Here is a 27,131-nt window from a genome sequence, read left to right on the forward strand (position 1 = left end):
AAGGGGTGGTGGGAGACAGCGATACTCGAAGGGGGTTCCTTATGTCCAGTCTATTCCGCAATTTAGTTTTCGTTGCATTCATTGCAGAGATATGTTGGAAATGGAAGCAACGTTTTCAGTGCTTTCATGGCTACCTCAGGATATTTAGCCTTGACTTTGACCCAAAATGCTGGCAGAGATGTTATGTCAAACATACTTTTCAGCCCGTCGTCATTTGCAAGCTCAAGGAGATGATCTCCTTCCCGCGCTGGATGACGGGTGGGTAATGACCTTGCGTGCGTTCAAGCTCAACAGTGGGTGACAGGGAATGAGGAAAGGTGCAGCTGACTCATATCGCCAAATCATATCATTTCCTCATGGCCCAGTAGTACATGCTTTGCGGCCCGGTGGTTGGGGACCGCTGGTATAATTAACACAAATGATGCATTTCACTCTATGTTCCAATGTTTCGATGTACATGTGACAAATAAAGCTAATCTTTATCTATCTATGTTTATACGATTCCTTTTGTCTCTGTGACCACCCTGGTTGGGCAGCCTTTCAATGATTCTGTTATAGTTATTATTTTATAGAATTTATTGAGTATGCCCATAAGAAAATTAATTTCAGGGTTGTATATGGTGACATATATGTACTTTGATAATATAATTTACTTTGAACTTTGCACTTTAACATTGCACCTCCCCCCTGCAAAATGTTGCTCCAAGTCTTATAACAGCGGCCAGGTTAATCAAGAAAGATTTGGCTGGGTGTATGTTTAACACTGACAGCTTACTGATTTAACACAAGAACGAGGTTAACTATAAAATACAAGAAGAAATTCACATAGGTCCTTCTAGGCAATCACCACTACACCTCGATAGATAGTGCTCAGAACAAGCTGTCCTGCTGAAGGGTTTTGGTCCGAAATGTCCACTGTACTTTTTTGTATAGATGCTGCCCGGCCTGCTGAGTTCCTCCAGCATTTTGTGTGTACTGCTCAGAACAAACATTCAACAGTAATATTTCAACAGTATTTCTCACTTTCAACAGTAATATTTTTCAATGAATTGATCACTATAACTCAACAAAGAGTTTTCTGTCTTAATTTTGAACAACAGCTGGGAGAAGTTGGAAATGTCTCTTACAGTTTATGAACTTTGTACTGATTAAATAAATAAAATGAAACTGGTCAAGTTTATCAGTTTTTATTTAGACATCTCTCATTCTGATGCACTTCAGCAATTTGTAACTTACATCCTTATAAAGACCAATAAAATATATATTACTGAACAAGGGGATTAAGACTAGAACGTGGAATGGATCTTATTAAACATGTCAGCGATTTGAAATATTAAGAGATTATTATTAAAGCATTTATGCTTCAGTATTTGTAACATTCCTTTTCCATTACTTCCCTTTGGAACTTTGTATACTGGAGGTCTTTAGATTACTCAGAAATCACAGCACAATTATTTTCTCACTTTTTCATAATGGAAGATAGCTCGAGGAGCACGCTCTGAAAGAGAAAAAAAAAGCTTGAAGATGACATAGTTTTTATCATTTGCATTAATAGGTCGAAAAGAATTCGGAAGCAATCCCCTATTAGTTATCAATAGATCCGAGGATTACTTTTCAATATTGGTTCAATCTGTCAGCATTAACTATGGACTCCACTTAAACACCAATGTTTTAGGGCATTTTAGAAGATTCTTCTCCAGCCCTTTACCTTTCCTACCCACCTGGTTTCACCTATCACCTACTAGCTTGTCCTCCTTCCCGTCCTCCCACCTTTTTATTCTGGCATTTTCCCCCTTCCTTTCCAGTCCTGCTGAAGGGTCTTGGCTCGAAACATCCACTGTTTATTCATTTCCATAGACGCTGCCTGACCTGCTGAGCTCCTCCAACATTTTGTGTGTTGCTTTGGATTTCCAGCTTCTGTAGAACCTCTTGTGTTAATGTTTTAGGGCAAGGGGTTCCCAACTTTTTAATGACACGGACCCCTACTATTAACTGAAAGGTCTACGGACCCCAGGTTGGGAACCTTAAACTTAGGGCATTGTTTTCTAATCATAACATAATGTTCCAGATGACGCTGAAGGTCATTTGATGGCTCTGTAGAGAAGCACCAGCTATCATATTCCTGCCACTGGGCCCTGTGGTGGGCACTGAGTACTGAGTACCGGAGCTGAAGTTATATACAATATTGGTAACACCAAATAAGGAGTGTTGTGTGCAGTCCTGGTCACCTAATTACTACCCCTCTCACCCTCAACCCTGTTCATTACCTCAGTACAGCAACATCATGACCACTTTGCACTACAATGGACTTTTTAACTTGTAAAAAAAGTTTATAATGTTTATAAATTGTGCTTAATTGATGTTTTCTTGTGAAAGCTGCTTGTCTGATGCTGTGTGTCAGTAATGGTGCTGCGAGTAAGTTTTTCAACGCGGCTGTACACACATGTACTGTACTCGTACATATGATAGCAAACTCGATTTTGACTTTTGACTTTGAGATATTACACAAGATTCAGGAAATACTCAACTGGTGAAGCAGCTTCTGTGGAGAAAGATACGGTTAAAATCTCAATTCAGTGATCTTTCATCAGAAACAGGGAAAAATGGAAATAAACAGGCTGTACAATGCAAACAAAGCAAGGGAACTGGGAAAGGGGGAAAATTTGTCTTTGATTGGGTGAAGGGCAGGAGCTGTGTAGAAGCAAGAATGTTCCCATGGCATAGGGCGCCACAGTAGTGTACTGGTTAGTGAAACACTATTACAGCTCAGGTTTTTGCAGTTTGGAGTTTAACTCCATTGTCCTCTGTAAGGAGTTTATTCGTCTTCCTTATGAACGTGTAGGTTTCCTCCGGGTGCTCTGGTTTCCTCCCACAGTCTAAAGACATACCAGCCGGTTGGTTAATTGCTCATTGTAAACTGTCCTGTGATTGGGCTAAGGGTAAATAGGTGGTTTGCCGAGCAGCGAGGCTCATTGGGCTGGAAATGCCTATTCCGCACTGCATCTCAAAATGAGTAATATAAAATAAAGGGCAAGTTCCACTGCAACGTTTCAGAGAAGTTTGGATGGGAGAGGTCTGGAGAGCAATGGTCCCGATGCAGCTCGATGGGATGAGGCATAAAACTGTTTGACACAGACTAGATGGACCAAAGTGTCCGTTTTTCTGCTGCAGTGTTTTGTGATTCTATAACTACGTCAGACTGTTGCTGGGCTATTCTGTGTTAGCTCTCCTAACAAATCCTCCTTCTTTTGAGAGAAAGACTTTCGAGGATCAATGGGTTGTGAGTGACTTTACCATATCCAGACTCAGGGCCGAAGTAGGTACCAGGTGACATTCCTGGTGTATTCCAAACCAAATAGCTTGCTAGGCCGTGTCTGGGGCTATTGGAGCGTCTGGAGTCACATGCTGGCCAGAACAAATAACAAGGGCAGAATTCCCCCTCTGAGGAGCAGGATTTTATGGTTCTTCAGAAGTTTCACAGTGATCCTGATTAAAACTACTTGGTGTGTGTTTATTTTTCCCAAAGTTTGGAATAATAACTGAAATTAAATATCTCAGCTGCCACGGTGGGATTTGTACCTACAACTTTGGATAGTTGGTCCTGGTCTCTGGATTCCAGCTCTGGTCATTAATCACTGTACCACCACTATAGCCATCTCTGTTTTGTCTCCTACTGAAACATTAAGACCATAAGATATAGGAGCAGAAGTAGGTCATTTGGCCCATCAAGTCTGCTCTGCCATTCAATCATGGGCTGATCCACTTCATCCAGTCACCCCTGCTTTCACCTCATACCTTTTGATGCCCATTAAAGCTCATGAATGAATAACCTTCATTTTTGTGACCCGTGCATTATGGTTCCTCCATAGACAGAATTAGGAGCACCAACTTTCTGGGAGTACACATAAGGGACAATGTCACTTGGTGCCAGAATGTGGAGTCAAGAAAGCACAGCAGCCTCTCCACTTCCTGAGGAGATTGAGGTGACTGAGGCTCCCTCCACCCTCTATTCTAACCAATTTTTACAGGAGAACCATCAAGGTTGTCCTGACCAGGTGCATCACTGTCTGGTATGGGAATTGCACATTATCTGCCCGTAGGTCTTTACAAAGGATTGCGAGGACTGCTGAGAGAATTACTGGAGTCTCTCTTCCATCCATCTGAGATATGTATCAGGAGTGCTATTTATCCAGGATTGTCAATGATCCTTCTCGTCCATCCAACGATCTCTTTGACCGCAGCATTAGAACAAGAACTTGCCCCAGGCTGTAAGATTACCGAGCTCCCTGCCACCACACAGGTCTCATCACGTATGAAGTGCCAGTAGAGGTATACTGTTAACCTTTTAACTTGTGTCATAAATGCACCAAATTATTTGTTAATTTACTTAGGGCAATATTACTTTATGTGTTATGTGTGTGAGGTTTATGTGCTGTGTTGTCCATCTTGGTCTGGAGCAAGGGTTCCCAATTTTTTTTATGTTATGGATAATCAAGGGGTCTATGACCTCAGACTGGGAACTCCTGGTCTGGTGGAATATTGTTTCGTTTAGAGATATACATGTATACAGTTGAATGACAATAAACTTGAACTTGAACTTCCATTTGAAACCTATTCCAGTGAACAGCAATGTGCTTGGGGTCATCTCTGACAATGCAGAAATGTGAAACAGTGGTGGTCCTTTAAAAACCTGCTATGTACGACCATGAATTCTGATGGAAGTTCATGGCTCACCAAGTCACAGTGAGATAAAAAAGGGAAATACTCTTTGGCGCAGTGGCGTAGTGGTTAGCGTAACGCTTTACTGCAACAGCTGTTAAGATCAGGGTTCAAACCCTGTGGCTGTCTGTAAAGAGTTTGTATGTTCTCCCTGTGACTGCATGAATTTCCTACGGGCGCTCCAGTTCCTCCCTCATTCCAAAGATATACGAGTTAGGGTTAGTAATGTATGGGCATACTGTGCTGGTGACAGAACATGTCAACACTTGTGGGCTGCCCCCAGTACATCTTTGGACTGTGTTGGTCATTTCTCCGTGTGTTTTATGTTCCAATGTACAGTGGTAGAACCTCAGGTGGTGACGAGAGGGCATACAGGAGTGAGATATGCCAACTAGTGGAGTGGTGCCACAGCAACAACATGGCACTCAATGTCAGTGAGACAAAGGAGCTGATTGTGGACTTCAGGAAGGGTAGGACGAAGGAGCACATACCAATCCTCATAGAGGGATCAGAAGTGGAGAGAGTGAGCAGCTTCAAGTTCCTGGGTGTCAAGATCTCTGAGGATCTAACCTGGTCCCAACATATTGATGTAGTTATAAAGAAGGCAAGACAGCAGCTATACTTCATTAGGATTTTGAAGAGATTTGTCATGTCAACAAATACACTCAAAAACTTCTATAGATGTACCGTAGAGAGCATTCTGACAGGCTGCATCACTGTCTGGTGTGGAGGGGCTACTGCACAGGACCAAAAGAAACTGCAGAAGGTTGTAAATCTAGTCAGCTCCATCTTGGGTACTAGCCTACAAAGTACCCATGACACCTTTAGGAAGCAGTGTCTCAGAAAGGCAGTGTCCATTATTAAGGACCTCCAGCACCCAGGGCATGCCCTTTTCTCACTGTTACCATCAGGTAGGATGTACAGAAGCCTGAAGACACACACTCAGTGATTCAGGAACAGCTTCTTCCCCTCTGCCATCCAATTCCTAAATGGACATTGAATCTTTGGACACTACCTCATACTTTTTTAAATATACAGTATTTCTGTTCTTGCATGTTTTCTTAATCTATTCAATATACATATACCGTAATTGATTTACTTATTTATTTTTTTAAATTTTATTTATTATTATTATTAATTTCTTTCTCTGCTAGATTATGTATTGCATTGAACTGCTGCTGCTAAGTTTACAAATTTCACGTCACATGCCGGTGATAATAAACCTGATTCTGATGAAGGCTGTTTGCCAGGGCAATATCTAGAGTTTGCTCCACCTTCCTAGATCAGCGAAGAACTACTCCAGAGTTCATAACAAGATTACCTCTAGAGCCAACATGATTAAAGGAGACATTTCTAAGATTCTGTTTGCCTGGAGCACCCACCCATTCCTACAATAGTCAATAGTATAATAAGACCTGATCTATCACCTGCCTTGGTGTGGGTCTATTAAACATTAGGCCCTGGGATATCAGTTACATCAGTGTTGGAGAGATTGCTGAGCCTCTGGCTAGGATCTTTATGTCCTCGTTGTCCACAGGAATGGTACCGGAGGATTAGAGGGAGGCGAATGTTGTCCCCTTGTTCAAAAAAGGTAGTAGGGATAATCCGGGTAATTATAGACCAGTGAGCCTTACATCTGTGGTGGGAAAGCATTTGGAAAAGATTCTTAGAGATAGGATCTATAGGCATTTAGAGAATCATGGTCTGATCAGGGACAGTCAGCATAGCTTTGTGAAGGGCAGATCGTGTCTAACAAGCCTGATAGAGTTCTTTGAGGAAGTGACCAGGCATATAGATGAGGGTAGTGCAGTAGATGTGATCTATATGGATTTTAGTAAGGCATTTGACAAGGTTCCACATGGTAGGCTTATTCAGAAAGTCAGAAGGCATGGGATCCAGGGAAGTTTGGCCAGGTGGATTCAGAGTTGGCTTGCCTGCAGAAGGCAGAGGGTTGTGGTGGAGGGAGGACATTCAGATTGAAGGATTGTGACTAGTGGTGTCCCACAAGGATCTGTCCTGGGACCTCTACTTTTCATGATTTTTATTAATGACCTGGATGTGGGGGTAGAAGGGTGGGTTCGCAAGTTTGCAGATGACACAAAGTTTGATGGTGTTGTAGATAGTGTAGAGGATTGTCGATGATTGCAGAGAGACATTGATAGGATGCAAAAGTGATCTGAGAAGTGGCAGATGAAGTTCAACCCGGAGAAGTGTGAGGTGGTACACTTCAGAAGGACAAACTCCCAAGACAGAGTACAAAGTAAATGGCAGGACACTTTGTAGTGTGGAGGAGCAGAGGGATCTCGGGGTACATGTCCACAGATCCCTGAAAGTTGCCTCACAGGTAGATAGGGTAGTTAAGAAAGCTTTTGGGGTGTTAGCTTTCATAAGTCGAGGGATAGAGTTTAAGAGTCACGATGTAACGATGCAGCTCTACAAAACTCTGGTTAGGCCACACTTGGAGTACTGTGTCCAGTTCTGGTTGCCTCACTATAGGAAGGATGTGGAAGCATTGGAAAGGGTACAGAGGAGATTTATCAGGATGCTGCCTGGTTTAGAGAGTATGCATTATGATCAGAGATTAAGGGAGCTAGGGCTTTACTCTTTGGAGAGAAGGAGGATGAAAGGAGGATGAGAGGAGACATGATAGAGATGTACAAGATAATAAGAGGAATAGATAGCCAGCACCTCTTCCCCAGGGCACCACTGCTCAATACAAGAGGACATGGCTTTAAGGTAAGGGGTGGGAAGTTCAAGGGGGATATTAGAGGAAGGTTTTTTACTCAGAGAATGGTTGGTGCGTGGAATACACTGCCTGAGTCAGTGGTGGAGGCAGATACACTAGTGAAGTTTAAGAGACTACTAGACAGGTATATGGAGGGATTTAAGGTGGGGGGTTATATGGGAGGCAGGGTTTGAGGGTCAGCACAACATTGTGGGCCGAAAGGCCTGTAATGTGCTGTACTATTCTGTGTTTTATGTTCTATGTTAAGACTGCCCACCATTTTCAGTGTATTAGTGTTTTATCTTCATCCAGATCAGTGCCCTGAAAATTCACCCCTTATCTCCTAATACTTGAACAGTTTTATTCCAAATGTGTCAACAGGAATTCTTTATACTTGCCATTGACATTCTGCGTCCTGAAGGAGGTGGGGTAACAGCTGGACTTTCTTCTTTATGCTTGGACTCAGTACTGGAGCCATTTGTAGAGCAGGGACTTCCAGGGCGGCTGGCGATTGTGGTTTGCGAGATCCTCTTTGATTTAATCCCAGGGCAGCTCGCCCTCCTGACATCCTGACAATCACCACAATCATCTGGACTGTCTTTATAACAACTAGCTCTGCTCTGTCTGCGAAGAGTGTTGCGGGTGGCAGCTGGGATTTCTGATTGGTTTGCGTGGTACATAGTTACCTTCGCGTGCCCCAATGCGCTATCAACATTATCACTGCTTTTTGAGTCATGCTCATTCGGGTGGGACGTTTTGGAAGTAATATCACTCACGGGTGAGTGATCCTGATCTCCTGTTGCATCATGGATGTGCTTCACTTGATTGGGGTCCTCAACAAAGTGTTCATCATGGTGTTGTCTATGAAATTGCTCTTGGTCCTGTTGAGGTTTATTCACTGAGAAGTCTCTTCCAGCTTGAGCAGATGGCTCTTAATATCACAAATAAACATGATAAGGCATTTATCTCGTGTGAGTCAAAAGTATTTACTTGCATGCAACATATTGAAAATACTCATTTTGTAATATGTATGTATCTTTTTAATCTGTATATATTCACTTGACAGCATTGAAGCGATGCCTCAAAAAGATGGCATCCATCATTTAGGAGCCTCATCACCCAGGGGGTGCCCTCTTCTCATTGCTACAATCAACGAGGAGATACAGGAGCCTGAAGACAGACACTCAACATTTTAGGAACAGCTTCCTTCCCTCTGCCATCAGATTTCTGAATGGACAATGGACTCATAAACACGACCTCACTATTTGTTTTTACGTATTGCACTGTACTGCTGCCACAAAACAACATATTTCATGACACGTTTATAAGATATTTGCCCATAAGACCTAGGAGCAGAATTAGATCATATGGCCCACTAAGCCTGCTCCACCATTCAATCATGGCTGATTTATTATCCCTCTCAACCCTATTCACCTGCCTTTCCCCCGTAACTTTTGACACCTTGACTTATCAACAACCTATCAACCTCCGCTTTAAATATACCCAACGACTTGGCCTCCACAGCTGTCAGTGGCAATGAATTCCACATATTCACCACTCTCCGGCTAAAGAAATTCTTCCTCGTCTCTGTTCTAAAGGGAAGTCCTCCTATTTTGCGGCTGTGCCCTGTGGTCCTATAGCCCCCCACTAATGGAAAATCGACTCCACATCCACTCTATCTCGGCCTTTCAATATTGGGACAAAACTTCATGCAGGCCTGATAATAAAAAAGGAGATAAATGTGGTAGAAATGGTCATTGATCAGAAAATCAAGAAGTAGAATAACCTTAAGCAGAGCAAGGAGACTGCAAAAGGAAGAACACAATAATGGGAGATGTGCAAAGGTCCACAAGCGATAGTGGTAATGTAAGGAGAAGAATCAGGAAGTTAGAGGTACATCTAACAAGACTGATACAATAACATTGGGGAATGTTAATCTACAGATTTACTGGGAAACCAAATTAGCAGTAATGATGTGAAGATTAATTCATAGAGCAGTCCAGGCTTTTCAACCAATTATGTTGTACCACTCTTTTAACCTAATTTAATATCAAATGCTTTGCTTCTATATAGCCCTCCACTTCACTTTCATTTGTCTACCTAAGAGTCTGTTAGATGCCCCCTCGTGTCTCTGCCTCTACCATCACCCTGACAGTGTGCTCCATGCACTCACCACTCTCTCTGTTAAAAAAAAGCTTATCTTTGACACCACCCACCCACCCCCGCCATACTTTCCTCCGATCGCCTTGAAATCATGCCTTGTGTTAGCCATTTCCACCCTGAGAAAGGGAATCTGGCTACCCACTCAATCCATGCCTCTTATCATCTTGTACATCTCTATCAAGTCACCTCCCATCCTCTATGGTCCCTAGCTCGCTCAAACTATTCTCATAAAAGGACAAGATGATTCTCTGGATCAGTACACTGAGGAACCAACAAAGGGTATTTCTAATCACAAACAAGGGAAATCCAAGGAACCCATACAGAATGCTGGAGGACCTCAGCAGGCCAGGCAGCATCTATGCAAAAAAGTACAGTCGATGTTTTGGGCTGAGGCCCTTCCAAAGGGTCTCTTTGGGTATTTAGAATATTTCTAATTGTTGCCTGCTTGTTTGTTTGTTTATTTATTATTATTGTAATTTATTTTTTTCTCAGCTCATGCTGGTAAAACCTGAGGTACAGGCAGAGCCAAGCACACTCATTTCTCAATTGCTAGGAACTTTCGGATTATTCTGGTGGTGTTTAGTATTGTGGGTTTCTGGAGATTTACATAGATATTGCTGTGTAGCTCTAATTGTTTAATGCTATTATGCAGTGACTTTGGGATGACACCAGCTGTAGATATTATTATTGGGACTATACCCTGTTCATGGTGAGAAGGCGGCGGAGTGGGACTAAATGGGAGAATGGATCAGCTCATGATAAAATGGCGAAGCAGACTTGATGGGCCGAATGGCTGACTTCTGCTCCTTTGTCTTGTCTTATGTTCCATAGTCCTTCAATTTCCTCTTTTAATTCAGCATATTTCTGGTGTTTTTCACTTATTGATTTCTGTAAGTTATGTGTGTTTGGAATGGCTGTATCTGTTAAGTAAGTTTCTCTTGTTTAATTATCCTGTATTATTACATCCAGATAGTTACGGATTGCCTCATCTGTAACAACTGATCGGTCATGATACAATTTGTGGGATTCTCACTCTAAACCTGGATCAGGTTTGTATTTATTGTGAAGTATGATTTCTTTTCTGAGTTTGTATTTTATAGCAAGATTTTGATGAATGGTTTTTACCACTTGATTGTGCCTGTGTAAGTAATCAAGTTGAGTTAAAACTGCTACAGGATCTTGTAATGTTTTGGATTGTTCCTGGGTTTTTCTTGGCATTTTCTACGTTTACCATCTTGAATTTGTTGGTCTTTTATTGAGAATTCTTGATTTTTTTGTGTGTTAGTCACCTGGTCCTGTATTGCCACATGAACTCACATAAAAGTTGCTGGTGAACGCAGCAGGCCAGGCAGCATCTATAGGAAGAGGCGCAGTCGACGTTTCGGGCCGAGACCCTTCGTCAGGACTAACTGAAGGAAGAGTGAGTAAGGGATTTGAAAGTGGGAGGAGGAGGGGGAGATCCAAAATGATAGGAGAAGACAGGAGGGGGAGGGATGGAGCCAAGAGCTGGACAGGTGATAGGCAAAAGGGATATGAGAGGATCATGGGACAGGAGGTCCGGGAAGAAAGACAAGGGGCGGGGGGAACCAGAGGATGGGCAAGGGGTATATTCAGAGGGACAGAGGGAGAAAAAGGAGAGTGAGAGAAAGAATGTGTGTATAAAAATAAGTAACAGATGGGGTACGAGGGGGAGGTGGGGCATTAGCGGAAGTTAGAGAAGTCAATGTTCATGCCATCAGGTTGGAGGTTACCCAGACGGAATATAAGGTGTTGTTCCTCCAACCTGAGTGTGGCTTCATCTTTACAGTAGAGGAGGCCGTGGATAGACATGTCAGAATGGGAATGGGATGTGGAATTAAAATGTGTGGCCACTGGGAGATCCGGCTTTCTCTGGCGGACAGGGCGTAGGTTTTCAGCAAAGTGGTCTCCCAGTCTGCGTCGGGTCTCGCCAATATATAAAAGGCCACATCGGGAGCACCGGATGCAGTATATCACCCCAGCCGACTCACAGGTGAAGTGTTGCCTCACCTGGAAGGACTGTTTGGGGCCCTGAATGGTGGTAAGGGAGGAAGTGTAAGGGAATGTGTAGCACTTGTTCCGCTTACACGGATAAGTGCCAGGAGGGAGATCAGTGGGGAGGGATGGAGGGGACGAATGGACAAGGGAGTCACATAGAGAGCGATCCCTGCGGAATACAGAGAGGTGGGGGGAGGGAAAGATGTGCTTAGTGGTGGGATCCCGTTGGAGGTGACGGAAGTTACGGAGAATAATATGTTGGACCCGGAGGCTGGTGGAGTGGTAGGTGAGGACCAGGGGAACCCTATTCCTAGTGGGGTGGCGGGATAGTCACAGCTATCTGGACTATTCCTCTTCTCACCCTGTCTCTTGCAAAAACGCCATCCCCTTCTCGCAATTCCTCCGTCTCTGCCGCATCTGCTCTCAGGATAAGGCTTTTCATTCTAGGACGAGGGAGATGTCTTCCTTTTTTAAAGAAAGGGGCTTCCCTTCCTCCACTATCAACTCTGCTCTTAAACGCATTTCCCCCATTTCATGTACATCTGCTCTCACTCCATCCTCCCGCCACCCCACTAGGAATAGGGTTCCCCTGGTCCTCACCTACCACCACACCAGCCTCTGGGTCCAACATATTATTCTCCGTAACTTCCGCCACCTCCAACGGGATCCCACCACTAAGCACATCTTTCCCTCCCCCCTTCTCTCCACATTCCACAGGGATCGCTCCCTACGCGACTCCCTTGTCCATTCATCCCCCCCATCCCTCCCCCACTGATCTCCCTCCTGGCACTTATCCGTGTAAGCGGAACAAGTGCTACACATGCCCTTACACTTCCTCCCTTACCACCATTCAGGGCCCCAAACAGTCCTTCCAGGTGAGGCAACACTTCACCTGTGAGTCGGCTGGGGTGATACACTGCGTCCGGTGCTCCCGATGTGGCCTTTTATATATTGGCGAGACCCGACGCAGACTGGTAGACCGCTTTGCTGAACACCTACGCTCTGTCCGCCAGAGAAAGCAGGATCTCCCAGTGGCCACACATTTTAATTCCACATCCCATTCCCATTCTGACATGTCTATCCATAGCTTCCTCTACTGTAAAGATGAAGCCACACTCAGGTTGGAGGAACAATACCTTATATTCCGTCTGGGTAGCCTCCAACCTGATGGCATGAACATTGACTTCTCTAACTTCCGCTAATGTCCCACCTCCCCCTCGTACCCCATCTGTTACTTATTTTTATGCAGACATTCTTTCTCTCACTCTCCTTTTTCTCCCTCTGTCCCTCTGAATATACCCCTTGCCCATCCTCTGGTTCCCCCCCCACCGTCTTTCTTCCCGGACTTCCTGTCCCATGATCCTCTCGTATCCCTTTTGCCTATCACCTGTCCAGCTCTTGGCTCCATCCCTCCCCCCTCCTGTCTTCTCCTATCATTTGGGATCTCCCCCTCCCCCTCCAACTTTCAAATCCCTTACTCACTCTTCCTTCAGTTAGTCCTGACGAAGGGTCTCGGCCTGAAACGTCGACTGCGCCTCTTCCTAGAGATGCTGCTTGGCCTGCTGCGTTCACCAGCAACTTTGATGTGTGTTGCTTGAATTTCCAGCATCTGCAGAATTCCTGTTGTTTGCCACATGAACTCTTCTGTTTCTGGGAAGAGTTCTCCAGCTCTGAGCCAGGCATTTTCACTTCCTTGTCGATATACAGGCTGCTCAGATCGTGGGGATGTCTTCCATGGACGCTCATTCCCTTCCAATAACTTTTTCTTCAACACTGATTGTTCTGGGCTGTGCTCTCATTTAATTTAGTTGTGTATACTTCTTACCAGAATTTGCTATGCTCATGTGAAGTGCTGAATCATTTTGTGCTGATGAAAGTATATCCTTAGAAGTCTTATCCGACTGTTGCGTAGATTTTTAATGTCTGTCATTTCTCTGCCCCTTTCTGTCAAGGTAGTGTTAACCTAAGCATATTTGAATGTACAGAATGTTTTCTGAAATTTGTCATTTCAGTTCTTATTTTTCTTTGTAAATTTTCCAGATCAGTTTTGGACCAAGATATTATGCCAAAATGATACATTAATAGAGGGATTGCGAGCGTGTTTATTGCCTTTGTTTTATTTTTACTGTTGAGCTCTGTTTGGCCGAATTCTGTCAAAAGCTTCTCCTTTCTCACACTACGATCTATTTTCTTTGCTTGTTGATATCCCAGGTACTTATATGCTTCTTATTCATCCATCGGTTTTATTGTATCCTGTTGTTCTGTTTTGTATTCTATTAGCTCTATTGCACCTTTCTTTATGTTTAATGTTCTGCATTTATCCAGTCCAAAGTTCATGTTTATATCTTTCAAACATATTTCTACTCTTTGAATTAATTGCTTTAGCTTTACTGATGAAGGAGCTTATAATTTCAAATCATCCATGTATGTTAAGGTATAGCTCATTTCATTGTTTCTGATTTGATATCTAATTTTCAGCTGTTTGATATGAAAATTGAGTATCAAATGAGAAACAACAAGATTAGATTTATTATTTTTATTATTATTATTGTGAAAACACATTTTTTCTCAGCTCAAGCTGGTAAAATCTGAGGTACGGGCAGAGCCAAGCACACTCATTTCTCAATTGCTAGGATTTTTCCAGTTTAGAACCTGAGGACCAGATCTATCCTTGTCCATGATCAAGTTGAAACTAATGGTGTTATGATCACTGGAACCAAAGTGTTCCCCTACACACACTTCCGTCACCTGTCCTAACTCATTTCCTAATAGGAGATCTAATATTGCACCCTCTCTAGTTGGTACCTCTATATATTGATTTAGAAAACTTTCCTGAATATATTTTACAAACTCCAACCCGTCTAGACCATTAATAGTAGGGGAATCTGTCCAGCCTGAGCACTGCTGTAACATTTTCCCTGACTAGCAATGCCACCCGCCCCCCCCCCCCCACCCTTCATCTCTCTGCCTCTATCACGTCTGAAAGATTGGAACCCTGGAACATTAAGCTGCCAGTCCTGCCCTTCCTGCAACCAAGTTTCACATAGACTGGGAAGCCCACACTGTAAAAGGGCTGGATGGTTTGGAGTTTGTAAAATGTGTGCAGGATAGTTTTTTGCAGCAATACATAGAGGTACCAACTAGAGAAGGGGCAGTGTTGGATCTCCTGTTAGGGAATGAGATAGGTCAGGTGACGGAGGTTTGTGTTGGGGAGCACTTCGGGTCCAGTGATCACAGTGCCATTAGTTTCAATATAATTATGGAGAAGGATCGGTCTGGACCCAGGATTGAGATTTTTGATTGGAGAAAGACTAACTTTAAGGAAATGCGAAAAGACTTAGAAGGAGTGGATTGGGACAATTTGTTTTATGGGAAGGATGTAATAGAGAAATGGAGGTCATTTAAAGGTGAAATTTTGAGGGTACATAATCTTTATGTTCCTGTTAGGTTGAAAGGAAAGGTTAGAAGTTTGAGAGAACCATGGTTTTCAAGGGATATCGGAAAGTTGGTTTGGAAAAAGAGAGATATCATGGAGTAAATGAGGTGCTCGATGAATATAAAGAATGTAAAAAGAATCCTAAGAAAGAAATTAGAAAAGTTAAAAGAAAATATGAGGTTGCTTTGGCAAGTAAGGTGAAAATAAATCCAAAGGGTTTCTACAGTTACATTAATAGCAAAAGGATAGTGAGGGATAAAATTGGTCCCTTAGAGAATCAGAGTGGACAGTTATGTGTGGCGCCAAAAGAGAGGGGGGTGATTTTGAACAATTTCTTTTCTTTGGCATTCACGAAGGAGAAGGATATTGAATTGTGTAAGGTAAGGGAAACAGGTAGGGAAGTTATGGAAACTATGATGATTAAAGAAGAGGAAGTACTGGTGCTTTTAAGGAATATAAAAGTGGATAAGTCTCCAGGTCCTGACAGGATATTCCCTAGGACCTTGAGGGAAGTTAGTGTGGAAATAGCAGGGGCTCTGACAGAAATATTTCAAATGTCATTAGAAACGGGGATGGTGCCGGAGGATTGGCATATTGCTCATGTTGTTCCATTGTTTAAAAAGGGTTCTAAGAGTAAACCTAGCAAGTGAGTTTGACGTCAGTGGTGGGTAAATTGATGGTAAGTATTCTTAGAGATGGTATATATAATTAGCTGGATAGACAGGGTCTGATTAGGAACAGTCAACATGGATTTGTGCGTGGAATGTCATGTTTGACAAATCTTATTGAATTTTTTGAAGAGGTTACTAGGAAAGTTGACGAGGGTAAACCAGTGGATGTTGTCTATATAGACTTCAGTAAGGCCTTTGACAAGGTTCCACACGGAAGGTTAGTTAGGAAGGTTCAATCGTTAGGTATTAATATTGAAGTAGTAAAATAGATTCAACAGTGGCTGGATGGGAGATGACAGAGAGTAGTGGTGGATAACTGTCAGGTTGGAGGCCGGTGACTAGTGGTGTGCCTCAGGGATCTGTACTGGGTCCAATTTTATTTGTCATATACATTAATGATCTGGATAATGGGGTGGTAAATTGGATGAGTAAGTATGCAGATGATACTAAGATAGGTGGAGTTGTGGATAATGAAGTAGGTTTTCAAAGCTTGCAGACAGACTTAGGCCAGTTAGAAGAGTGGGCTGAAAGATGGCAGAAGGAGTTTAATGCTGATAAGTGTGAGGTGCTACATTTTGGTAGGACTAATCAAAATAGGACATACATGGTAAATGGTAGGGCATTGAAGAATGCTGTAGAACAGAGGGATCTAGGAATAATGGTGCATAGTTCCCTGAAGGTGGAATCTCATGTGGATAGGGTGATGAAGAAAGCTTTTGGAATGCTGACCTTTATAAATCAGAGCATTGAGTATAGGAGTTGGGATGTAATGTTAAAATTGTACAAGGCATTGGTAAGGCCAAATTTGAAGTATTGTGTACAGTTCTGGTCACCGAATTATAGGAAAGATGTCAACAAAATAGAGAGAGTACAGAGAAGATTTACTAGAATGCTACCTGGGTTTCAGCACCTAAGTTACAGAGAAAGGTTGAACAAGTTGGGTCTTTATTCTTTGAAGCGTAGAAGCTTGAGGGGGGACTTGATAAAGGTATTTAAAATTATGAGGGGGATAGATAGAGTTGACGTGGATAGGCTTTTTCCATTGACAGTAGGGGAGATTCGAACAAGAGGACATGAGTTGAGAGTTGGGGGCAAAAGTTTAGGGGTAACATGAGGGGGAACTTTACTCAGAGAGTGGTAGCTATGTGGAACGAGCTTTCAGTAAAAGTGGTTGAGGCAGGTTTGATATTGTCATTTAAAGTAAAATTGGATAGCTATATGGACAGGAAAGGAATGGAGGGTTATGGGCTGAGTGCAGGTCGGTGGGACTAGGTGAGAGTAAGAGTTCAGCATGGACTAGAAGGGCCGAGATGGCCTGTTTCCGTGCTGTAAGTGTTATATGTTTAATGACTATATTATTGTAATTCCATGTATTCCATGTCAATCTACGCCCTCAGCTCGTCAGCCTTCCCCACAATACTCCTTGCATTGAAATAGACACACCTCAGAAAATTATTACCACCACACACAGCCCTTCTATTTGTGACTTTGCATGAACTTTTAACATCATTTATTTTCACCCCCACTCCACTATCTGCTCTGGCACTCTGGTTCCCATCCCCCTGCAAATCTAGTTTAAACCCTCCCCAAAAGCACTAACAAACCTCCCTGCAAGGACATTGGTCCCCTTGTAGTTCAGGTGTAACCCGTCTCTCTTGTACAGGTCCCACCTGCCCCAGAAGAGGTCCCAATGATCCTGAAATCTGAAACCCTGCCCCCTACACCAGTTCCTCAGCCACTTGTTCATCCTCCAGAGCATCCTATTCCTACCCATCAGTCGCCATCAGGCGCTATTGTCCTCACCAAGCATGCCCTACCTTTCATTCCTCTGCCTCGATCACATCTGAAACATTGGAACCCTGGAATATTAAGCTGCCAGTCCTGCCCCTCCTGTAGCCAAGTTTCACTGATTGCTATAACGTCATAATTCCACGTGTCAATCCACGCCCTCAACTCATCCGCCTTCCCCGCAATACTCCTAGCATTGAAATATATACACCTCAGAAGATTTTTACCACCACTCACAACCTTTCTATCAGCGGATTTGCTTGAACTTTTAACATCATTTATTTTCACCCCAGCCACACTGTCGGCTCTGGCACTCTGGTTCCCATCCCCCTGCAAATCTAGTTTAAAGCCTCCCCAATAGCACTAACAAACCTCCCTGAAAGGATATTGGTCCCCCTGTGGTTCAAGTGTAACCCGTCTCTCTTGTACAGGTCCCACCTGCCCCAGAAGAGGTCCCAATGATCCTGAAATCTGAAACCCTGCCCCCTACACCAGTTCCTCAGCCACTTGTTCATCCTCCAGAGCATCCTATTCTTACCCTCACTGGCACGTGGCACAGGTAGCAATCCTGAGATTACCACCCTCGAGGTCCTGCTTTTTAACTTCCTACCAAGCTCTCTATACTCACTCTCCAGGACCTCCTCACTCTTTCTTCCTACGTCATTGGTACCGATGTGCACCACGACATCTGTCTGATCAGCCTCCCACTTCAGAATGCTAAGCATGCGGTCAGAGTCATCCCTGACCCTGGCACCCGGGAGGCAACAAACCATCCGGGAGTCACTGACACGACCACAGAACCTCCTTTCTGTACCTCTAACTATCGAGTCCCCTATCACTACTGCTCTCCTCTTCTTCCACCCCCCCTTCTGAACTGCAGAACCAGGCTCAGTGCCAGAGATCTGGCTGCTGCAGCTTGTCCCAGGTAAGTCATCCCCCCCAACAGTATCCAAATCGGTAGACTTGTTATTGAGGGGAATGGCCACAGGGGAACCCTGCTCTGCCTGCCCTTTCCTGTTCCCTCGCCTGACAGTGACCCAATTACCTGTGCGCTGCTCCTTTGGCGTAACTACCTCCCTGTAGCTACTATCTATAAACTCCTCATTCTCCCGAATGACCTGGAGGTCATCCAGCTCCTGCTCCAGTTCCCTATAATGCGGTTTGTTAGGAGCTGCAGCTGGATGCACTCCCTGCAGGTGTCGTTGTCAAGGAAACCGGAGGGCTCCCTGCCTTCCCACATCCTGCAAGAGGAGCATTCCAACATCCTGCCTGGCATTCTCTGTACTCTAAACTAACAAAACAAAACTTACCGGAACTTACCCTCGCTTCTGCCTGTTCACGCCGAAGCCTGTTGAGCCAAAGCCATCCCACTCTGCTCCCTCTCACTCCGCTGCCTGCTGTATACGGTGGTCTTTTCTTAAACCTTTAGCGCTCTACATCACGCGCCTGTGCAGTCTAGCCTCTTTTCTCCAAGCAGTGTAAAAAAAAAGCCTTCTCTCCGAGATTCCTTACTCCTTCACTCTTGGCCTCTTGCTCCAATTTAGTATTTTTAGTATATTTAATATTGTGGCTTTCTGGACATTTACGTACATATTGTTGTGTAGGCCTAATGCTTATTGTGTCGTGACTTTGAGATGTAGATATTACTATTATTATTATTTCCTTTCTTTTCATATTTGCACATTTTGTTGTGTTTTGCACACTGGTTGTCTGTCCTGTTGGTGTGGACATTGATTCTATTGTGGTTATTGGATTTATTGACTATGCGTGCAAGAAAATGAATCTCAAGATTGTGTATGGTGACATATACTCTATGTACTTTGATAATAAACTTACTTTGAAGTTAGAAATTTGAACTTTGAGGTAATAGTTATCATAAAACAGTTAAAGAGGCGGGAGGAGAAGATGGCAGCGCGACGCAGCACGCGCAGCTCTCCGGTGAAATGATATCGTATCTGTTAAATAGGGGCCGTGGACAATTCTGATTTGATGGAGACAGACGTGAGAAACAGAGGAACATCTGGAGAAATTTCTGAAATGCCTGGTTCGCTGCTATTGTTACTGTGCAATCGAGAATCTTCGGCGGGAAGGCCCCCAAATCCCCGGCTTTGCCTGCTGCTGGTGACCGAGGCTGAGGTCGAAGCGTTTGGATAGAGATGGTGCTCGGTACTCGGTGTCGGAGGGCTGATCAGAGCTCGAAGTTTTCGGACGACTCAGAGTCGGACTATGGTCGGGCATGGCAGGGAGAGTTTTCTTCCTTCTCCCGTCTGCATGAGATGTGGGACTTTTGAGAAACTTTGTACTTTTTCACTGTGCCATGGCCTGTTCTTCATCAAGTAATGGTATTGTTGCACTGCTGTAACTATATGTTATAATTATGTGGTTTTGTTAGCTTTTCAGTCTTGGTCTGTCCTGTGTTTCTGTGATATCACACCGGAGGAATATTGTATCATTTTTTACTGCATGTATTACTAAATGACAATAAAAGAGGACTGCGTGTTCTCATAATCTAGTCTAATGTACTGTATAATGAGAAGGGGATTAACTAATAATCTGGTAGTCAAGTGGGCCGTGAAGAAGGGAGAGCATAATATGACAGAATTTTACATAAAGATTTAAAAATCCAGTTCTTGAAACTAAACAAGGCAATTTATAAAGTTATGAGATGTGAGTTAGCTATGGTAGATTGGGAAACTACATCAGAAGGCATGAGAGTAGGTGTGCCAGTGCCTGTTCCTCAGGACTTACACCAGTGGACATGCTTGTAACATGAGTGGAGAAAAGTTGAGAAAATACACAGATAGTGGTAAGTTCCTGGAACACACTGCAACGGTTGGTGGTAAAGACTGATGCATTAGGGACTTTTAAAAATACCGAGAGCGAGGAAGACCCGAGGTTCGATGGGTGTAAGTGCTAGGCCAAATCAGAACAGTCGGGTCCAGGCCCCAGGACACGTTGAAGCTACTGAACCCAATGTCTGGATGACGATTAAGCGCCAGGCCGTATTGGAAAGATCAGGTACAGGCCCAATCGAGGCAGTGGGGTCCAGGCCCAAAGCATATCGAAGCAGCAGGACCCGGTGTTTGGATAACAAACATCGTTGGGTCAGATTGAAAAGTCAGGTGTTGGGGAGAGATGGGCCAGTTCAGCTCACTGCTTCACAAAGTTTACTCCGCTCTGCGCTGAACTAAGAGTCTGTGCATGGGCTCTCTTTGTGGACCGGTTCAGAACGCTATTTGCTTGTGTCTATTGTTTGCATGATTTGTAGTATTTTTAATTGTATTTGGGGTGTTTGATGATGTAATGGGTACTTTTGGGTTTCTTTGTTTCATGGCCACCTGTTAGGAGACAAACCTCAAGGTTGCATAATGTGTAGGTACTTTGATAATAAATGTACTTTGAACTATTAGAGAGGCACCTAGATTAAAGAAAGACTGAGTGATATGGGTTATGCAGGATGGTATGGTTAGGTTGATGGTGGACTTATTTTAAAAATCAATGATTGGTCTCTAATGTGCTGTACTGCTCTATGAGCAATGGCTAACAGAAAAACAGTTAATACATAACTAAACAACAGGAATTCTGCAGATGCTGGAAATTCAAGCAACACACATCAAAGTTGCTGGTGAACGCAGCAGGCCAGGCAGCATCTCTAGGAAGAGGTACAGTCGATGTTTCAGGCCGAGACCCTTCGTCAGAACTAACTGAAGGAAGAGTTAGTAAGAGATAGATAATACATAACTAAACTAAAGAGTTAATGACTAGTTTGTGTTAAACATCAGACTCTTTAAGTGCAAAACCCAACATGATAAATGGTCTAATTTTGCCTAAATCAGATAAAAAGCACAAATCCATGAAAAAAGGAAAGAGGAATCATGATGACGGCCTGGTCTTTGGGTGTATTTAGAGTGGAAGTTGATAGGCTCTTGATTAGCCAAGATATCGAAGATTCCCGTGGAGAAGGCAGGAGAAGGGGATTGAGATGAATAAATAAATCAGCCATGATGGAATGGTGGAGCAGACTCGATGGGCCGAATGGCCTAAACCTGCTCCTATTTCTTAAGGTCAAAAATGTCAATGTGTGGAGTCAATAGGAGTGCCAGAGGTTGAGAGAGAACCTGGCAGAAGTTTATGAAGCTGTAACTACGTTGATAACTGCTGTTTCAGCCCAGGAAGCCAAGTATACCATTTCGCTTCTTTGCTACCTTATCTGCTGGTGTTGCCAGGAGAACGGGGTTGAGGGGGATAATAAATTGGTTATGATGGAATGGCAGAGCAGACTCAATGGGCCGACTGGCATAACTATGCTCCTTTATGTTATAGTCTCACGAAGGGTCTCAGCCAGAAACGTTGACTGTTTATTCCTCTCCATAGACATTGTCTGACCTGCTCAATTCCTCTATCATTTTGTCTGTGTTCTTCTGTTTTGGTTTATAAACGAATGGATGCACAAAATACATTAATCTCTACCGAATGAAGGTATTCGCTACGAAATTTAATGCGTGTGCCTGGGGCTTGTCAGCATTTCTACCACACAGCTAACCGGTAACCGTCCGGTCTTAGCCGTGATTAGTCAACCAGCAAGTTTGAGGACATGAGGGCGTCCATGTCACTGTTTTACCAAGTGTGTTAGAGCGCAGGACATTGGGAGGAGATCTGATGCAGGTGTACAGCATTTTGAGGGGTATAGATAGGGTAAATGCAAGCAGGCTTTAACACTGAGGTTGGGTAGGACTACAGCCAGAGTTCATGGGTTAAAAGTGAAAGGTGAAATTAAGGGGCAGATGAAGGGAATTACTTCACTCAGAGGGTGGTGAAGGTGTGGAAAGAGCTTTCAGTGGGAGTGGTGGATGCCGGCTCGCTTGCAACATTTAAAAGGCGTTTAGATATGTACTTGGACAGGAGTTACGCAGGGCTGTGGTCCAGGTGCAAGTCAATGGTCAGAATAACTAGGTGGGCCGAAGGGCCTATTTCTGTGCATTAGCGCTCTATGACTAGAGAATCCAACGAAATATCGGACTGAGCATTTGAAATCCAGACTGCCAGATTATTCCAACTGGCAGCTCCTGTTCGATTATCACTGTGCCAACTTTCTGTTTCATTTTAAATTATCAATCGTGGAAAAAAAAATCAGTTCTCCAGACAAAAATAAGGAAAATAAATCTAAAGGCGTCACCTTTAGTTACCGCAGGCGCCGTAGTTTCCGGAGGCAGGCAGGTGGCGAGATGTGCGAGATCTCCCTGTTCTGGCAGAGGTTTGTAACCGCTGAAGACCATCGGGACGAGTTTGTGCGGAGAAGAATTGGCCATAATGCGAGCCTGCTGGACAACTGAGTTTTTCTTGGACTTGCAGATACTTAACTCGGAGCCCGGGTATAAACCTAGCTTGATCTTCCTGATGCCCAGGTGAATGATTTCGAGCACGTTCAAAAACAAGGAGAAGGCGGCTATGCTGAGCATGAAGACGATGAAAATGGTCTTCTCCGTGGGCCTGGAGACGAAGCAGTCCACGGTGTTGGGGCAGGGCGACCGCACGCATTTGTACAGGGGATCGAGCCGAAAGCCATACAGGAGGTACTGGCCCACCATAAAGCCCACCTCCACCACTGACCTGGTCAGAATGTGGAAGACGTACGTGCGCAGGAGTGTGCCCCGGAGTGGCGCCTTGTTGATTTTCCGCTGTTCTTCCAACTTCCTCAGTTCTTTCTCCAGCAGTTTGTGCTCCTCCAGCATCGGCTCCGCGCCCTCCAGCTCGGCTCGCAGGTGGGCTCGCTTGCGCTGCCGTTCTTTCTCCAGCGCTCTGAGCCGGTAGAGTGCGTGGCCCATGTACACCAGGGACGGCGAGGACACGAAGATGACTTGTAAGACCCAGAACCTAATGAGGGAAATGGGGAAAGCCTTATCGTAGCAGACGTTTCTGCAGCCCGGCTGCTCGGTGTTGCAGATGAATTCAGCCTGCTCGTCGTCCCAGACATCTTCCGCGGCCACCCCGAGGACCAGCATCCGGAAAACGAACAGAATTGTTAACCAAATCTTCCCCACGATGGTTGAGTGAACATGCACTTCTTCCAGAATACCTCCTAGCAAGTTCCAGTCACCCATCTTCACTCTTTCATCTCGGAGTCTGACAAACGCCGAATTTCTTTCTCACTTCAGTGTCCCCTCACGGCTCAGAAGCGGCGCAGTTACCCGGTCCGCTCCCTGTTTATTTGCCCATCGATCGGCCAGTCGCCCACGTGAACCGCCAGCACCATTCATGTGACCCCCCCTCCCCTCCCCCAGCCCCATCATCGCCCATCGCGGTCAATCACAGCCCCCTCGGTCTCAAAGGCATTTTATCAGAATCAGGTTTAATATCTCCTGCAAATACCATGAAGTTAGTTTACTTTGCGGCAGCAGTACAATGCAATACATAACAATAGAAAAGGGAAAAAAACTGTGAATTACAGTAAGTATACTCATTAAATAGTTAAGTTTAATAACTAGTGGAAGAATAGGAATATGAAAGTTGTGAGGTAGTGTTCATGGGCTCAGCGCCCATTCAGAAATCAGATGGCCAAGAGGAAGAGTCTGTTCCTGAATTAAGAGCGCGCCTTTCTGCTTCTGCAGCTCCGTCCTGCCGGTAGCAACGAGAACAAGGCATGAGCTGGGTGCTGGGGGTCCTTAATGATGAACGGCATCTTTCTGAGGCACTGTTCCTTGAAGATGTCTTGGGATACTGCGGAGGTTAGTGTCCGTGGGAAAACTCAGACACGGCAAAGCATTGGGACCGGATGGTGTGAACCCCCAAGGTCCTGAAGGAGTGTGCTAAGGAGTGTGGAGCTCTCCAGCGCATTTTCAATCTGAGTCTCAGCCTGGAACGGGTCCCGACTGTGTGGAAAACATCACGTGTAGTCCCTGTACCCAAGTAAGGTCAACCGAAAATCTTGAATGACTGCTGTCCAGTGGCCCTGATCTCACACGTCATGAAGACCCTAGAGGGGCTGCTCTTGGATCACCTCTGACCCCTGATCAGATCAGCCCTCGATTCCCTCCAGTTTGCCTACCAGGAACATACTGGAGTCGATGATGCTGTCATCTACCTGCTGAATAGAGCCTACTCCCATTTGGATAAGCAGGGCAGCACTGTGAGGATCTTGTTTTTTTTTTATTTCTCAAGTGCCTTCAATACCATACAGCCCTCACTACTGGGGAAAAAGCTCTGTTCAATGCAGGTTTTCACTCCCACTATATCCTGGATAATGGACGACCTGACTGGCAGACCACAGTTGGTGCAGCTTCAGAGCTGTGTGTCAGACATAGCTATAAGCAGCACTGGGGCCCCACAGGGGACTGTATTTGCTCCCTGTATGCCTCAGTCTTTAGATAAAACACTGAGTCATGTCACTTGCAGAAATTATCTGATGATTCAGTAATAGTTGGGTGTATAAAAGGAGGGTGGGAGGATGAATACAGGGCCCTGGTGGAGGACTTGGTCAAATAGTGCAAGCTGAATCTGCCATAAGGGGGGCATTGGAGTGGACCCAAATGCAAGACACAGACACTGAAGTACTAGGAACAGGACAGGACTAGAGTTAGGGATGTGACTGGATGCAGACTAGGACCTGGGACAAGAGCACAGACTTGGGCTAGGACATTGGCTAGGCAAGCGGGACCTGGACGAGGAACTGGGAACTAGGAGCCTGGGCTTGGACTCTGAGCCAGAGACTGGACAAGGACCCAGAACCTGAGTTTTGACTTGGGCTCGGACCCCAGAACTAGGTGAGGACATGACATGGCTACAGGACTGGACATGGCTTGGGTTCCTCGAGGCTTGAGTTCGTACTCCAAACCAGAGACCGGACAAGGACCCAGAACCTGGGTCTTGACTCGGGCTTGGACTCCGGAACTAGGTGAAGACATGATGTGGTCTTGGGAGACAGGACTAGGCGAGGCTATAGGACAGAACGAGAGTCTCCTGGGCAAGATGAGGGAACTCCAGTACAGGACAAAGCACATAGACAGGATGAGAACATGAAGCCTTGACTTGGTACTCAGGAACAGCCGAGCCTTCGACTTGGGATGATAGGAACCTCGGAACACAGAGCCTTGGACTTGAGAGACAGGAACACAGGGACATGGAACACAGAGCTGGAACTTCTCCTTGGGAACAGGAGGTAGGGCCAGGACTCATACACAGAATGCTGAACACGTCGAGACAGTTCCAAACACTAGGTAGTGGCAAACGGCCGGACCTACCTAGCGAAGGCGTGGACACAGGGACAGTTCCCTACACTAAGTAGCGGCAAATAGCCGGACCTACCTAGTGAAGGCATGGACACAGAGACAGTTCCAACTCAATGATAGACAGTTCCTTATCTTGACATGGCAAGGCTTCAGTCTCGCTCCAGTGGTTGAACTTGACAAGGTTTCAGGCAAGGCTCCAGACACAGGTTGCAGGCAAGGCTCCAGGCAAGGCTTCAGGAGGAAGGTGAAGGGAAGGGAAGGGAACAGTCCCGCCTCAGGGTAACAACAAAGGCAGCCTGGCTTACCCAATGGAGGCAAGGAGGAGATACAGACGAGATGAACCAGCACCCACACTCGAACCCAGGGCCACTTATATTCCCAGCCCCAAGACGAGCATCAGGTGCCTATGATTAAGCCCAAATGAAACAAGGGACAGTCGGAAGACCCGGAGTCCAGAGTTCACGGACCAGACCGTGAACCGGAACGTGGACTTCACGGACCTGACCAAGACAGAATCATCTGCAGCTCAACATCAGTGAGACAAAAGAGATGGTGATGGACTTTCGGAAGACTAAGCTTGCACTGATCCCTGTTACTATTGATGGTGAGGATCTACAAGTACCTGGGAGTGCACCGGGATGACAGACTTGAATGGAGCACCAACACAGAGACTGTGTACAAGAAGGGCCAGAGTCACCTCTACTTCCTGAGGAGACTGAGGTCCTTTAGAGTATGCAGGCCTCTCCTTGATATGTTCTACTAGTCTGTTGTCACCCATACAATTTTCCATGTGGTGGTGTGCTGGGGAAAAGCATCAAAATGGTTGATGCCAACAGGCTCAATAACTGATTAGAAAGCCTGGCTCTGTTATACTGTAGGCATGGAAATGGACACACCAGAGATCGTGGTAGAACAAAGCACCCTACGGAAAATCCTGGGAATTCTGGACAATGTCTCTTACCCTCTGCATTCAACCTTGGGTGAACTTTCAGTGATAGACTAAGACAACTGTGCTGCTTCAGAGCACTATATGAGGTCATTCTTACCCTCAGCCATTAGGCTCTATAATGAGTCAAACTATCGCCGGGGAAGTGATGACCCCCTCCTTTTAGACCGTTTGAGGTAACATTTTTTATTCTTTCTGATATTTATATCTGTGCACTTGCAATGCTACTGTGACATTGTAATCTCCTTTGGGATCATTAAAGAAGCTATCTATCTATCTTCTTTGCCTTCCACCCCCACCTTTTTATTCTGGCGTCTTCCCCCTTCCTTTCTGGTCCTGAAGAAGAATATCAACTCTTTACTAATTTCCATAGATGCTGCCGGATCTGCTGAGTTCCTCCTGCAGTTTGTGTGTGTGTTGCTTAAAATACATATCAGTTTCT

General features: G+C 44.8%; 1 protein-coding gene across 1 annotated transcript; it reads right to left on the reverse strand.

Moving 5' to 3' along the window:
- Nucleotides 1-1,459: 1,459 nt before the first annotated feature.
- Nucleotides 1,460-23,619, reverse strand: gja10b (gap junction protein alpha 10 b). The gene is made up of 3 exons (XM_063040325.1): nucleotides 22,705-23,619; nucleotides 7,843-8,013; nucleotides 1,460-1,498 (listed from the first exon to the last, which is right to left on the reverse strand). Exons 1-3 carry the CDS (start codon nucleotides 23,617-23,619, stop codon nucleotides 1,460-1,462), a joined length of 1,125 nt encoding a protein of 374 aa, XP_062896395.1.
- Nucleotides 23,620-27,131: the final 3,512 nt, after the last annotated feature.

The sequence above is a fragment of the Mobula hypostoma genome, chromosome 2, assembly GCF_963921235.1.
Source record: "Mobula hypostoma chromosome 2, sMobHyp1.1, whole genome shotgun sequence".
Classification (NCBI taxonomy): domain Eukaryota; kingdom Metazoa; phylum Chordata; class Chondrichthyes; order Myliobatiformes; family Myliobatidae; genus Mobula; species Mobula hypostoma.